Below are 17,133 nucleotides of genomic sequence, written 5' to 3'. Positions count from 1 at the left end.
CGAAACATTAATAAGAGAAAATTGGTGTTTTATGTTGCAATGAAACTTATTAAAGATTTCCTCAATGATGTCAATATCATCTCATAAATGTAATGCCGCCAACTTCAATGACTAATATTATCATCAATGCCCTTATTCACTTTATGGAGGTTAATTCCATTTTGTTTGCGGAAATCTCAACTAGCTTATATCTTTGTCACAAAGTCACATGCTCATTGGTTAACTACTAAGGAAAAGATAATGGAAAAGTACTTCATTAAGGGTTGATTACAATTTATACAAGAATAAGTGTGTTTACTATAAGATGAGGATATGCAAAAACAATTTATTTATGAGTTTCATGATGCAATTATTGCATGACACCGTGGTATATACAAACTTTGTTGATGGTTAGCTAACGTATTTATTGGATGCAAATGAAATATCATATCTCAAAATGTATGTTCAACAATGTTGTAAGTGCTATGTTGCTCGATATTGATTTGGTTGGGAATGTCATCTCCAATATCAAATTTGTATAATAGGTCAAAGCTTTGAACTATTTCTTCATAATCTACCTATGCAATCTATGACTTTCAACCAGAACCAAGGTAAGATTACAATTTGTTTTCGTTTTCCTACCATATATGCGTGAAATGCTTAGCAATGAATTACAATTGCATGAGATCATGCCAAAATTAATGAGAGGTAATAACGTCAACCTCAATTTTGTCACAAAAATTGTGTTGTAGGTAAAGATATCCAAAGTTATGATAAAATCTATACAAAAAATTGTTCATGATGTATCCTAAAAACTAGAACCACCTCTACATGTTACCATTCACCTAATGTTCCAGGTTACTTATTTAAAAGATTTATTTGGACATGGTGGCATGGTCACTTTATCAAAAGAAATTCCACATAAAAAGGAACGATGAAATGTCATCACGTGTCTTATCTTGAAATGTTGATAAAACACAAGTGTTGTTCCTAGGATGAAGCAACTTGGGACATACATTATTGAGGACCATGATTCATTTACAAAAAGGGGTACATTACATCCTTACACATTTGCATGGGCAATAGCAACATGTGAATGTGTAGAGGCTATTGATTAAGTGTAAGCATCATTCCTAGGATAGATAGATGAATAGGTATCTTTTTAATGTCTAAGGATGACCAATTGCAAACCATTGGGTAAATATGAGGAAGCAACTTGGGACAAATATTATTGAGAACAATGATACATATATAAAAAGGGTATGTTTCGTCCTTAGACATTTACATAGGCATTAGTGGCATGTGAACATTTACATAGCCTTCGTTGATGTTTTTTGCATGGCCCTTGATGACCATATATCTAATGGTTCAACTAGCTATAAGTAAGAAGCACTAATTAATGAGGTTTGCACTAACCTAATATAACATGACCTAACAATTTGCTTGTTGGTGCGGTACCACTTTTGCAAGTTTGTTGACTACCCAACCCAAAACTTAATTGTTCCAAGCTAATTATATGGAGGTAGGGATACATTTCATTATCACGCCACTAAAGCAAATATGATCTAGAGAGAGAGGATGGGATACTACAAAAGTAAGCCTCTTATAATGTAAAGAATGAAAGATAATAACAAAAGTGATATATTCTATTATTATCTACGAAGATGAAATATGACCTATGGAATTGATGGTAAAATGCGACTAGTTTTCTTTGCCCTTTTTATTATCATCCTCAGGAGGTCAAATATGACCTATGGAACCAAAAGTAAAATGCGACATACTTTCTTTGCCATTTTTATTATCACACTTGGTGGTCAAATATGACCTATGGAGCCAAAAGTAAAACATAAGTTAACTTTCTTTGCAATTTTAGAGTTAGAGAGAGATGGATGGTTACTTATTTTCTTCAACCTTTTGCTTTGTTGAGGACATCCTTCCGCCACGTGTACGTCATGGCATTTTATGTTCGTTAGATGACTTGGAATTAAAAGCCAATGCAATTAGTTACTCCTCCTCACACCTATTCCTTTTCTTCGTCCTTGTCTTCTTATTCATCAATATGCCTTACATTCATTTGTCATCGCAAACAATCAATCCAACTAACAAAAGGTATGTGCTTAAATTTCAACACAAGAGAAATGGTGGAGAGAGAGAGAGAGAGAGTATGACATACTACACATATATGTATGCATAGGAATGACCCCACACAACAAGACTTCCTTATACTGTCGCATGGACGCGCAACTTGCGCTGTTAGTGGTGTTTCGCTTCTCCCACTCCTTCTCCCTCTCTCTTTAGATACACATATATGTCTTGTTCTGTGTATGTGTGTGGAAGGTTAGGAGATAAGAAAGGATAGTTGTCATTTCATTCTTGTACCCCAAGTGACACCACCAACACCACTTTCTCTCTTTTCCTTGGGGTGGTTGTTCCAAGTCTTTCCAACGTTCCATGGCCCAGGCAACCAGAGGAGATAGGAGTGGGAGGGGTAGAGGCATCGCGTTGCCTTTCCTCGTTATTCTCCGGTGCACGGTGGCCGTACTTTCCACTGCCGCGCTCATCCTCGTGGCCCGGAATAAACAAAACTCCCATCAACTAGCTGCCGGCAAATTCGTCTTAATCCAAATCAAGTCCTCCGATGACCCCGGACTCGTGTAAGCGAAAACCAAACCTCCATCACACACACACACACACACCCAACTCCATCTACAACACTATTTTTGACTACCCTCTATATGATGTACTAGTATTAAAGGCTGAATTTTTTGCTCTCTTGTGATTGACAAATATTTGTTCAAATTGTCTCCTTCTTTGCAGTTTCTTTGCATATGCGAGTGGCATTGTCGCGATTTACTCGGCTTTAGTTGCGCTCTCATGTGTCGTGTCAAACACGACTCCCACGACCAGGGCGGCTGGTTGGATCCTCCTCGTAGCGGATCAGGTATGTACACACCCCTCCTCCTCCATTTCCATTTCCTCACTCCAAAGTTATATATAATCCAATTATAGCATAATCATGCATGTGTATTATATGTCCACCCATAACATGGTGGACATTTGCAGACCATTGCTTACTTGATGATGGCCTCCGCTTCGGCCGCCACCGAAGTGTGGTATTTGAGTGAGAACGGGAGCTCAAAGTCGGGTTGGGATGAGAAATGCAGCACCTTTGGGAGGTTCTGCATGATCCTCAAGCTCTCCATCCTGCTCTATTTCGTCGCGCTCCTTCTCCAGGCCTCGGTCTCCGTCATGTCGGCCAGACGCTTGTTCAAGCGGTATGTCAAGATAAGCTCAAGCTCGGGCCAAGTGAGCGCGAAGCCTCAGCTCTTGCCCGAGGCGATATGATTATAGTAGGAAGGATCAAGAGATAGGGGAAAAAGCCTTTTGAATGTGATCAATTTCAGGCCACCATTACCATGGAGGGCTATCTGGGATGGTGTATGAAGACCTGTTTTTGCCTCATCATTATCATCATCACCACCATCACCAACATCTCTACCATCATCAATGCTGTTTAACCTTCCATTTGTTTGTTGTGCCTAACTTTCCTCTACAATGAATGCCACCCCCCTCTTAGCAACTTTTCAACACTTTTGTATACATTATCCACATATAATCAATGACAATAAAACCACTGTCTACTTGCTCCACACTCTCCTCAGCTCCTAACTACTACCAGACAAATAGAGATGGCCACATACAGACGGACAGAGAGTTTGATTCATTACAACTTTGACACTTTCACTTGACTTGTTGTTTCTTTATCTTCTAAACCAAAGGCTCTTTTGTTTGGTTTGGGAAATGAATCTTAATGTGATGTGGGGACGGACGGAGTGATGAAAAGTAGAAGTATATTGACTTCAGACCAAAAGATCTCCGCAATCGCAAATACGCATACATATGCCATTGGCCTCGTCCAATACTCCCAAAGCACGGTGCGTTTGTATTTCAGTACACCAACCATCTTATTCAACAAAGACTTGAACATGGAATTGCTACAAATTATTGTCTACGAAACCTTTTTCGTGGAAACATTCGTGACACATCTCCATTTCTATTTTTTGTTACCATTTTTTCCCATGGTTTTCGGCGGGATTTATGTGAGGCGATTGTGTTTAACTATTCGGGATTTGAGTTAGAATACAATGATTTTTTGTTTGCTTTTATTGGTGTAATGATAGAGGTGTCAACCTCATCTAAATAGTATACGAACCAAAATGACTTTGGCATTACAAAAGTGCACATAGGACACATGCAAGTATTCTATGACAATGTAGTAAATTGATTACTAATGGAACGGACATTGCAAAAAGACAATCAAAACACTTTGATAACACTAAAATGTACTAATACTTTGACATGAAACCTTTTTAATGGTTTTTGAGTTCAATAAAGAAGTCACTAGCTTGTAAGCTAAACATCAACCGTTCTTAATACATTGACATGAAACTTTTAAGTGCACTTTGAGCTCAATAAAGAAGTCACTAGCTTGTTATCTAGCAATTGACAATCAAACTTTGGAGATTTTCCCATAGACAAAGGCATTGGCAACCGACAAGGAAAAGAAATGGATGAAAGAAGACTAGTTCACTAAATGGTAGAAAACTAGAAAGTGAATATGTTAGGTGGAGATGGGGGGGGGGGGGGGGGGGGACATTGGTGTAGTGCATATGAGCAAGGACTTCAATAGATGATAGGAAATAAATGGGAAGTGGATCTTTCAAGTCTTGATTGAATGGACGCATAAACACTTCCCATGAGACAAAATGTCATTCCCCTAACATATTATTCTTGAAGACTTGAACCATTAAGATTTTGGATGAGCATGTGTAACCTATCACAAATCTTAAATACACTAATGAAGACTCGATTAACAATAAGTTGATGGGTTGTGGGTGTATGTAGTTAAATATATAGAATGGATCACTTTTTTATTAAATTGGATGCACCCAAGAGGTGGTTCTATTGGGAATCATCCACACGGACTCATGGTGAAGTTCTTCTACAACTCCAAACACCAACTAAGAGAACGGTTTGATCCAACCTATTAAATCACCTATTTAATTGAGTTTCGAAGTGTTATACCCTGAAAGAAGTGTTCATTATTGCATTGATATCCTTGTGAATATTGATTTCTTAGAGTTAACATTAGATTCTATGATCCAAAGAGTGTGTGTGCACCCAAAGTCAAGGAATTTTCAGACTACAACCCACAAGCATGTATGAGCTACATTAACCCTAACGTGGAGATGGAAAATGGATTTTAACATGTACAATGCAATTTTGTGACTTCACTTTTGTTTGTGCTTGCTCATTTAGCATATCTTCCTTCTTGGTGGCACAAAACTTCAAACCAATTATTTTGGTTAATTGGCTAATCTTATTACTAGGATTATTGGAACTAATTAAAGAAAACTTGGCCTCTTCGTTTATGTGAACAATTTGTTGGTATGTGTCATGGATGACATCACAACCATAGAAGGTATTCTCATCGTTGCTTCTCATAGAAAATCCTTGGGATACTAATCTATCATTCTTTGCTAGCGCTTTGTATTCCCATAGCTTCTTGTCACAAAGATATTATAATAGAATTGCCTCTTGTTGATGTATTGAAGCAATATAAACAAAGATACTTAACTACAAGAGAATATGTATAAGGGCACCTCATTATCAAATGAACCGGGGGGAGGGATAACTTAAAGAAAATCCCATTGTCTCAAGTTCAAATATCTGTCTAGCCTACGCTACACTCCTTACCTTAATACTCCTTATTTCTTTTTGTTTAACCAAATTCTTCTTTCTTGAGTTTGTCCATCTTCTAGTTCAATCCTCCAAAGATTCCATCCACACATGCATGAGATCCAAAACACATTTGCACAACATTTTCTACCATGGAGAACCACTTGATCTTCCAAATTGTCAAGCTCACTTTGAGTCTACAGTGACCAAACCAATAGTTCAAGGATACCATTTTTTGAGTTTGGTGCTAAAAACCATTGTGAGAGAAAATAGAGAAATAGGGCTATAATATAAAATATAAAAGTCAACAATAGTTTGAAACAAATGTAAAAACTAAATGCAAGCTTGTTTTTTTTTTCCCCAAAAAAACTCCTTCCATTAGTTATAAAATTTTACAAATGAGATTATTATGTACAAATCCCTGTAGGGACGCGATAGTTCCATCTTCTGTGGATGCCCACTGACTCAAGAAAGGGAGAGGACGACCATTGTTGGATGAAGGTTATTCATTGTCTTTCAACTCCATCGGATCCGCCCTTGAGGCCATCATATTGGCTCTTTAGAGTGGCTACAATGTTACTTTTAGAGTTGCAGTAACATTGTTGGATGCGCGGTTTGGTTGGAGAAGACCCGTCTAGACCGTTGTTTCCATAGAATCCAAAGAGTTATTGGGCTGACCAATTCTACCACAACTTGAGATTTGTCATTAAGAGGAGTTGAGTGGACATTGCCGATGATGGACATTGCTTTTATCACCAAAGTCACCCCCTCCTCTTGATGCTTGTATCTGACAACTGGGGTTTGCCATTATAGCCAACATATATTTCCCCACTTGATTGAGCCTTGCACCTGGCATAATTGCAACAAGCGGCCAACCCCCCACCATATTCGATGGGACGCTGGGCAGTCCCACAGAGCGTGTCATATTGATTCTACTGCATTTGGACACTCTACACAATTAGGTGAGCTAAGGTTCCCACATTGCCATGCTCCCACCGGTAGTGACTTATGTATTGATAGCCATTGGAACGTCGTAAATCGCCTCGCATGTTGTTGTTTCTAGTTTTTCTAGCAAAACTTGGTGAAAATTGTGTGAGGAACTTGATATGTGTGCTAGACCTTTGCATCAGCCGGCTCTCGGGCCCATTGAGCAGCTAGAATGTGGCGACCCAATCTAGTTGTGAACTGGAAGAAAGGGATGGGTTTGCTTCCTTGCCCCGTGTAAGGATCACGCCATGTCCATTGCAAAGGGTCCCAACTGACCTTACGTAGCCATGTGTTTTCATGAGTACATATGTGCCAATCGGGTTGTACTTTGATCGGATCAAGATCTACAAGCTTGTTAATGAATAACATAGAATGTAGAAAAGATTGTGGCAGTGTTTGTTGTATGATGAGTAATATGACATTGTAAATTAATTTGCCACTTGTAAAATATAAATAGGTTGGATAGCATACGATTGAATATTATAATATGTATATAGGTAGATTGTATAGTATATGCATAATACGTAAGGACAAAGTTTATAGTTGGCCTGATTGAGTCCAAAAATATAAAGAAGGATATTAATATCTAAGAGCCAAATAAAACTTCAATGAAGTATGGCTAGAGGGGGGATTATGGATCCATGACCGCACCCCATCACCCACATTTATAAAAGTAAGCCAATCCAATAACAACATTACATTAGAATTTTATGTCGTCCATGAGGGACCCCATTTTGACCCCGGGGATCAAATAAACACGTCATCTTTTATATGAATCCTCCCTAAGAAAAGTGGAAACTATTATATATTACAAATTCTCTATTGTAAACATAATGCACGCTTATATGCATTCATTCTTCTTGGTGAGATTTGAGTATGACACTTACTTATATTATCATTTGTGTCTAACCAACCATCATACTTCTTGTGAATTGCATTATGTGGTGAGCATGTGAGAAGTAAGTGATATCCATCCTCCAATAAGATAGAGACAACTAGAGAATGATAGTTTAGAAGTGTGCTCCTAACTACATAATAATAGAGAGGGAGAAAGATGGATGGACAGATAATTTTATTTTCTTCTTCAAAGGTTAAATATGACCTATGAGACCAAAAATATAATATTTTCATGTAGTACATGTGAAAGTGAGTAGATATGAACTCAATGTTCAAGAACTTTACTAATAAACATAGCAATCGAAAGTGCATGTTGTGATTGTGAGAGAAATTTGTGCTAGGAATTTGTTTGGTTGAAAATATGTATGTGGAAAGCATAGATGAATGTGATGAAAGGCAGAGCACAACATCAAATTGTGATATTGAGACTCCCAAACTTGTTTTGGGCAAAGTGTGCATAATCGAGACTCTCATCCCTTGTGACCCAAGTGACTTTCTTCCATTAATATTTGAAGGTCACAAGTTGATCGATGGCGATATGGTGTTTCCAAAGGCCAACTTGTCCATAAGCTCTCTTGCCTTTTTTTTTAAAAGGCTTGTACTTATCTTTGATTATATTATATATGTAAATAGTTTTGTTGTCAATGAGCCGTCCATGATAGTTCCAAAATTGTAACTTTACATTATTTATATCTCCACCTTTGTGTAAAAGTTTAATCCAAGCCGTGGTCCAAGCAAAAGGCTTGTCATGTTGTAATGCATAATTAAACATATCACTTATCCATCTATGTGCTTCCTTTCCCATCCTTTTGAGCATTTTAGCTTTTATAGATTAAAGATCACTTGCCTTTTGAGAGTCCTCGTTTAATTGCAAAGAAGGGGAGCATAGAACCATAACGCATCATCGTTTAGGCAATATATACCTCATATAGATTATTAACATGCATAGATAATTCCATAAGAGTTGATTCAACATAACTCTTAATATGTTTCCCCTTAAGATTGCACCAAAATTTAGCACACACATGGGCTTTTTCTTGTGTTTGGAGAAATTGTTGAGTAACTTCCCATATTCTTTTCTTTCTTTGAATAAGGCTTTTGTACTCATGCAAATGTTTTTTATCATTTTCTTTATCTTTGATTACATCCAAAATCATAAGTCACTTTCGAGCTTCATGGATTCTTTATCAAACCATGTTTTATTTGAACCACATTTCTTGATGCCTTAACAAGGTATATATTTGGCGAAAAATCATTTGTTTATTCATGAGAAAATGACTTTCTTTAAAACTTCCCATTTACATTCTAATGTGGCACCCTATTGTATCTTTATCATTTGTAACATCCCCTTAACCATCTCTCAATACATGGACACTCTTTTAAGGTTTATGCTCAAATACGATTGTTTAATACCTTCAATGTCCTTCTCAAAATCAAACTTTTCCATACATTTGAACTAAACCATTAATCCGTGGTTTAATGGTTTATCCGTTCCAAAATAATTAAATGGTTTGGATTATTACTAAACAGTTCAATTTTAGTTGGGTTTGGTTCTAAAACTTAGGTTTATCGGTTTATAAGTGTTGAGTGAGCAAGCTCAACATGGGTCGGATCGGCTGAACAAGCCGAGAGCTGGATTAGGTGAAGACCGATCGGAGAGCCGGATCCACGCGTGAGCTTGTAGGCCATTAGAGGCCTACGATCCTAGCCTAGTAGATAGGCATACTTTTAGGAGTTAGTGTCCGATGCTCAGTTTTGATCATTGAAGTACATGTCAGTACTTCTGTCAGTCCTTTTAAGGACTTATGTAAAAGTGCTCCCTAAGCACATTAGTATGTACAGAGTATTTTTGAAATTGAGTTTCTGGTGTTCTACTCTCTCTATCTCTCCCGTGCACTCTCTCTCACACAATTGTTCTTTGTGTTTACCATACTAATGTGCTCCCTAAGCACATTAGTATGTACAGAGTATTTTTGAAATTGAGTTTTTAGTGTTCTTCTCTATCTATCTCTCCCGTGCACTCTCTCTCACACAATTGTTCTCTGTGTTTACCATTCTCTTTTGTTTTTCGGCTGAACCGGTAGTGTTTGTGTAGCTTCTACACGCTACTCTTTTCATGGTATCAGAGCACTAAGCTTGAGAATCCTCTAGTGCCAACAAACGCTAAAACACAGACAAACCCTAACATCCGGTTGAGAGCAGAAGAAGAAGGATTCGGCACTTTGGAAAAGAGTTCAATCTCATTTTGGCTGAGTGGGTTGAATGAAGAGTTGAGTTGGGAAGACCAGATGAATGAAGATCCGGCAAGCAGTGAAGACTCTCCAATGCATTCCCTGTGCAAGGAACTGAGGAGACGATTCACGTGCAAAGAGAAGGGAAAGAGGAAGATGTTGGAGTACGACACAGTCAAAGGAGACTCGGATATGGGAGAATCCGATAACACTCAGAGCGAAGGCGGACCTCAAGAGTTGAAGTCAGATACGACCAAGAGGGCCCTAAAATCGGGGAATGAGAAGCTCTGCAGATTGACTCGCCACTAGAAACTGGTGATCTGGTACGGATATAATGAGTACATGACGCATCACTATGCGTACATGGCGAAAGTGGCAGAAGTCTGCGAGTCAGAGAGCTTTGCGGACCCTTCATAGGATGCCAAATGGCATTCGGTCATGGAGGAAGAAATGCAGGCACTTGATGCCAACAACACATGGGACTTGGTTGATCCTCCTCGACACAGCAAACCAATCGGCTACAAATGGGTATATAAGGTGAAATATAATGCCAAAGGTTCAGTCAACCAGTACAAGGCCCGATTGGTGGCCAAAGGATATGCACAGACCCGTGACATCGACTATGCTGAGACTTTGCACTGGTGGTGAAGATGACAACCGTTCGTGTGGTGCTGGCGGTCGCAGCGGCAAGGGGGTGGCATCTCCACCAAATCGACGTGGAAAACGTGTTTCATCAACGAGATCTTGAAGAACAAGTATACATGGTCAAACCACCCGGATTTCAGTCGAAGGTGAACAAGTCGGTAATATGTCGACTGAAGAAGTCGCTTTATGGCCTTCAAGAAGCCCCCCGTGCTTGGAACTTGCGTAAGATGGGGTTTGCAGCTTCCAAATATGACTCATCCTTGTTCATCCGGAAAGGTCTGAAGGGTCCGGTCTGCATTCTGTTGTATGTCGATGACTTGGTCGTCACCAGACGCGACCTTGCTAAAATCGACCGAGTAAAGTCCCAACTATTGAATGCATTCGAGATGAAGGACATGGGGGACCTTGACTACTTCCTTGGGAGCGAAGTGATCCATACCCCCGACGACATATTGTTGTCTCAACGACACTATGTATTGAATATGTTGTACAAGTTCGGTATGATGAATTGCTGATCCGTGTCTACTCCCCTTGATAGAAACCTGAAGCTACATCCCGACATAGAAGCGGCTTGCGATGCGAAGCAGTTTTGACAATTTTTCGAAAGCCTTATGTATTTAACTCTTACCTATCCGGTTGGGGTCACTAGTCAATTCATGCAGCGGCCAACATTCAATTCATGCCCTAAGGCTGAGTATAGAGCAACCACTGTCGCCACCTGTGAAGCTATATGGCTCAGATGGTTGCTACAACACTTAAGGGTTGAAGTTCCTACTCTGATTCCGATTTACTATGACAACATCAGCAACATGCGGGTAGCCAAGAATCCCATTTTCCATGCTCGCATGAAGCACATAGAAGTGCATTATCACTTTGTGCGAGTGCGGGTCTTGTGCGGTGAATTCGAACTCCGATACGTTGTCGTGCCCTTCGGCTCCAGATCGTTGCGTGAGTCGGGTGGGAACCGCCGAGGTTTTTGACTAGGAGGAAGAGGAATACAACTTAAGGCTAGATATGAATAGTGGTAAGAGAAGTAAGATAGCAATCTCGTGAATCCCACGAGTTTAGCGTAATTAAAACAATATTTAGATTATAAGAGCAATTAGATGGCAAAATTCGTGAATCCCACGAATATATTAGATTGATCCAACCTTGTATATTAATCAACAACCATATACATATTTTTCTCCTCCTTATATAAAGATGGAAGAGGCTAAGCATGGCTTCATGCTTTTTCACCTAAAGTGCCCATGCACACTAAATGTGCATGTGATGTTTTGTCATTTCCTAAATATAGGGCTCGTGCACGCTAGATGTGCATGAGTCACTTTTAATGTCACGTGTAAATAAAATATTCACACTCTAAAGAATACATGATTTTTACCTTTTAATAAAGGTATGTGTAAATAAAGGTCTTATACGTATTAAATCTATATTTATAACACTAAAGATAAGTTATTACAATGGTAAAGTTGGGGTTTATCTACGTGGAGGTGCATGGTTCGAATCTTGCCCTATGCACGTGATAAATTCTTTTGATATATTATTTATTTATTTATATGTATCTAAATTCGGATATATTATTTTATGGTTTTCACGTAGTGTGTGGAATACACTACGACACTCGCCCCCTCCGAACCCGCACATCCTCCGGTATGTGCCAAAGTTCTCGATTCCCCATATCCGTCTTCACCCAAAGCTTCCTCTGATTCTCCCCTTATGTCGACTATGAATTGTAATTCACGTTCTTCGCTTCCCGCATCCCCGTGGTCTTCGTCTGATTGCTCCTCGTAGTCGGCCTTGGCTTGGATCACATAGGGTTTGTCGTCGGTCCGCTTCTTGAAAATCTTCACCCGCTTCCCGGCTATAGGCACTCGTAGTATTGTTCCATCCAACTCGGACAGTCGGTACGTTCCGTTGTCGAAGACTTTCCGAACCTCGTATGGCCCGAACCACCTTTTCGCGAATTTCCGCATCGTTGTATGTTGATGGTCCAAACTACTGTCATAGACGATCACCCAGTCTCCTTCTTCAATCCTCCTCGGTCGTAGTCGGTGCTTTGTGTCGAACCGGCTTTTGTTCCTTAATCGTGCTTCTTGTTGTCGGCGTATTGCTTCCGCTATGTCTGCCGGTCTTCCCTCTAGTTGTCGTATCCGGACCGCTAGTAGTTCTTCCCGGCTCATCTCTTCCTTCCACGGTAGCATTGTCCATGTTGCGATCGCGGTTTCCGTCGGCATTACCGGTGCTTGTCCGGTCATGAGTTCTGCCGGCATGTAACCGGTTATGGAGCTATGCGTCGTCCGATCCGCCCATAGTGCATACGGAAGCATCTGCGGCCAGTTCTTCACCTTTCCATCGCATGCCTTCGCAAGTGCTTTTACGATCGGACTATGTCCTCGTTCGATTTTCCCGTTGGCCTCCGGATTGTATGCCGTTGTCAGCGATAACCGAACTCCGTGTTTGGCGAAGAATCCCCTAGCTTTGTCCGAGTCGAGTTCTCCCCGGTCTGCAATCACTTGTCCTACGCACCCGTACCTGCAAAATACTTCCTCCAAAAGAAATTGGCATACCGCGGAACACGTTTTCCTCTGAAGCGCTCGACCTTCTACTTGATTCGTGAGATCTTCCCGAGCTAATACCAAGTATTTCTTTTGTCCGATCCCGGTCGGCATGGCCACTATGTCGACCATCCACTTGAAGTTGATTGTCGGTGAGAATGTCGGATGTAACTCATCTCGATGTCGAACCCCGGAGTAGACTTGACATTTCTCGCAGCTTTCCGTAAACTCCGCGATATCTTTGTACATTTTCTTCCACCAATATTTTTGCTTGATCTTCACAAATGTTGCCCATGTTCCTCGGTGTCCAGCCCAATCGGATTCGTGAAACTCGGACATTATCCGGTTTCGTTGCTCTTTTGTCCCGACTACTCGAAGTGGAATACCATCCGGTCTTTTCGGCGCCCTCCATATTAATCCGTTTTCCAAGAAGAACTTTTGGACTTGCCTCTTCTTCCTTCGGATCTCGGCTCTTCTTCCTTTATCGTTTGTCAAGTCCTCGGCCTCTTGTAACGTCTTTCCGATCATCAAACTTTCTCCCTCATATTCTTCTTCCCGAAATTCTCGGATTACGTTCACTCGGCATATGTGCTCCGACGCGAAGTAGTCTTCGGAAACTTCTTCATTATCCGATTCGGTTATGTCGTCTCCGAACCGAGCCCTTGATAACATATCCGCTACCGCGTTTTCCTTCCCCGAGATGTGTCGAACCTCCGGATTAAGCGACTTGACATATGCAACCCACCTTAGCATAGCTACATCTGGTATCGTACAACACCGCATCATCCCGAGTATCGGAAGACAATCCGTCTCGATCACCACTTCGGCTCCGATCAAATAATCCCGATCCGATTTTATCGCCGACACGACTCCCCACAGTTCTCTTTTGACTTGTGCATATCCACGTTGCCTTTCGTTGAGAACCTTTGCTCCGAATCGGATCGGATACTGCGAACCATCCGAGTCGGCTTGATTGATGACCCACCCGATACCGGTTGGACTTGTATCAACCGTTACTATGATCAGTCGGTCGTAGCTCGGCTTCTTAAGTGCTTCCGCCCTCCGAAGTGTCTTCTTCAATTTCTTCATGGCTTTGGTGTGTTCCGGTTTCCATTCGAATTTCTTACCTTTCCGCAACAAGTGGTAGAGCGGGTCCGCTATATGTGCATAGTGCGGAATCCATATGTGATAGAATGCACATGCACCGAGAAACCTTCGGACTTCGGATGTTGACTCGCATACTTCCTCCATAGCTTGAATCGCATCGATCTTTGTTGGTGACGGTCTTCGGCCGTAGGGCCCACATAGATGTCCGACCACCAATATTTCTTCTTGCCCGAATGCCGATTTCTCCCCGGAAAGTGTTAGGTGCACATCTTCTAGCTTTCGCAACACTTTCTCGCAAGCATGAATATGGTCGACTACGAACTTTCGGCATCCCCGATCATCCATAGTCTCATCTTTTTCTTCGACCGCGCATCCTTTCATCGGAATGTCATCGAGGAACGGCATCGTTATCTCCGAAATGCAGTCTCGAAGCACCTTGTTCATCGCGTTCATCATATGAGCAACCGAGTTTGTCGCTCGTTGTGGTAGTGTGCACATTCGGACTAATCCTATCGGTGTTCGCATGGTTGTGATGTCTCGGCTCTCCACAGTTAGTTGGAATTGGTCATACCCCGAGTATAGGTCTCCGATGGAGTATATCGCACGACCGGCAAAAGTTTCCGCAAATTCGTCCACTATCGGACCGACTCCCGAGTTCCGGATCGTGACCTTATTCACCGGTTGCAAGTCTTGGATAAATCGGAGTGACCCATTCTTCTTTGGAACCGTAAACCATCGATTTGAGTACGGAGCAGTTGATGGCTCTAGAATCCCCATCGTCACCTTCTCCTTGAGCAAGTCAATGACTTTCGGAATATGCGCTCGTGGCACCGGGAGCGGCTTCAGATTCCACGATACATGGTCAATCGTAAAGATCACCATCGGCTCCACTATTCTCGGATCGATGCACCCTATCTCCCTTGATGTAAATGCAAACGCTTTGCCGTGTTGCTCCAACATCTCGCGAAACCGTTCTTCTTCTTTCTGTAATAGGAACCCACCTCCACCGATCCGAAGTTTCTTCCGGGTCTCATCCGTGAAGGCATGTCCGATATCCACGGACTTCCGAAGTGTCGGATCTCCTGAGACTTCTTTCCTCTTTTGTTCGCTATCGACGGGTAGTGGTCCCGCGGCCGGTTTCACCTTCTTCTCCACGGTCTTGTATTTCGTACTTACCATTGCTTCTTCTTTACGGAGCGTATCCGGCTCCATTTTCGCAATGATCTCGTACATCTCGACCGATTCCACCGGGACTACCCGGTTCCCTTGGCTTTTATCTTCCGCAAGCTCTTCAAGTCGTTGTAGCGTGCTCCCATAGAACACTTCCTCGACTATCCCCACGATTTCTTCATCTTCTTTTATTATTGATGCCGACCGCAACTTATCCTCCACTTGTCGGTATCCTTTCTTCAATCCTCCGGTTACGGTCGTGTACGTAGATGCCCCATCCGGACCGATTCGTACATGTTTTGCTCCGAGAGTTTTCTTCCTGTGTGGGGTATCAGGGCTTCTCGGACTATCACTTCCCCACTCCGCAACAGTCCGCTTTAAAAATCCATTCTCACTTGGGACAAGAGTTCCCTCTTGTTCCTCTCGTGATTTGCCGGCACCGTTAGGAATTGGACGGATTTCCCACCGTTTTGGCTCCGAATTCGCGCAAAAGCCGCACTGCTATCGAGCACCTTCGTCTCCATCCGTGATGCCGTGATAAGGGTTGGCCGAGGATGACGGAATGTGAAACCTCATCTTGCACGAAGAAATTTTGGTCAATCTCGACATCCCCGATCTTCACTGTCACATCCGGACAAGCCGCAAATAGATCTTCCGTTGCTTTGGTGGCCGCCCGAATCTTCCATCCATGGTTGGTGTTAATAGGCCACTTCCCCTTCCGGTAGAACTCCTTGGACATCAAGTTGATCTCTGATCCGTGATCAATCAATGCTAGCACGGTTTCTTTGATGTTGCCGATTCGGACCGGAGTTTCCGTAGTCGCGCGTGCCCAATGTGGCCTTGTATAGTGGGAGTTCGGAATTTCGTCCTCCACTTCGGTGTCGTTCATTAAAACGGTGTTTGCATTCACCCTTGGAGCAATTTCCTCCGTACTTTGTCTTTTTCGCTTCACGAGATCTACGAGAAGATCGTGGAACTCCTTTTTTGCTATTCCGAGTAGCTCCCGAAGCGAGAAATCTACCCGGCTATCCAAGATTCTTTCCTCGAACACTCTTTTCAAGTCGGTTTGTTGTTCTATGTCCGAGGCGAGCTTGAATGCCGGAGTCGCCTTTTCTTTTCCCTTACCTCCGGAGTTCCAGCTTTCCGGTATCTTCGATGGACCGGCCGCATCCTCCGTTCGTCGTCGTTTCTCGTCCACATACACCTTATGCAATTGACACAGGGCGTATACGCTATTCTTGTCGACAGGGCACTCCCATCCCGTAGCTTCCCGGACGCCTTCCGTGGTGCTTCGGATCTCGTTGGAGTCGGTTTTCTCGGTGTTTTCTAGAACTTCCGGCCAAAAAGACGTCTTTGCTCTCGATGACTCCCCGACACATATTCCCGCGGTTGTCGCATAGTTGCTTCTCGCCGCCAATTCCTCCTCGAGCACCTTCTTCATGCCGCCTTTCCGGAAGTTCGGTCGGAGTGGCTTCTGAGAGTCCATCGAATGAATCCGGTTTCCCTCGTAGTAGATGAGATCCCGCCGTAGCGCCTCCTTATGCTCGTCGCAATCCCTCCGATCGTGTTCGGCGCTATCGCACCATATGCACCGTCGGTCCGTATACTTGGAGCTTGTGGGGCGGTCATCCGACTTCTTCACCATCGCGATCTTCAGATTCTCCATCTCCTTCAATAGTTGCTCCACCGTAGATGCATCAATCCCCTTCTCGGTTGTAGTCTCTCGAGCCCTCAGTTGATGGTCTTCCAATCCGGTTCTCGGTTTCGGAATCGGTTCCGAAACCCTCTTTTCCTCGTCGGCAAGCCATTGCCCCCTCTTC

General features: G+C 42.3%; 1 protein-coding gene across 1 annotated transcript; it reads left to right on the top strand.

The window, feature by feature from the left end:
- Nucleotides 1–2,237: 2,237 nt before the first annotated feature.
- LOC147858927 (CASP-like protein 2U1) lies at nucleotides 2,238–3,629 on the top strand. Its single transcript, XM_087326529.1, has 3 exons — nucleotides 2,238–2,633; nucleotides 2,797–2,920; nucleotides 3,043–3,629. The coding sequence occupies exons 1-3, from the start codon at nucleotides 2,431–2,433 to the stop codon at nucleotides 3,322–3,324; spliced, it is 609 nt and encodes a 202-aa protein (XP_087182655.1). The 5' UTR covers nucleotides 2,238–2,430; the 3' UTR covers nucleotides 3,325–3,629.
- The last annotated feature ends 13,504 nt before the right edge of the window (nucleotides 3,630–17,133 follow it).

Source organism: Azolla caroliniana, unplaced genomic scaffold, assembly GCF_043228905.1.
Source record: "Azolla caroliniana isolate FFs.n. ecotype wild unplaced genomic scaffold, voAzoCaro1.0.p SCAF_10, whole genome shotgun sequence".
In the NCBI taxonomy this organism is placed as follows: domain Eukaryota; kingdom Viridiplantae; phylum Streptophyta; class Polypodiopsida; order Salviniales; family Salviniaceae; genus Azolla; species Azolla caroliniana.
Note: the sequence above shows the minus strand (reverse complement) of the source record. Positions and strands in the feature narration are given on the sequence as shown.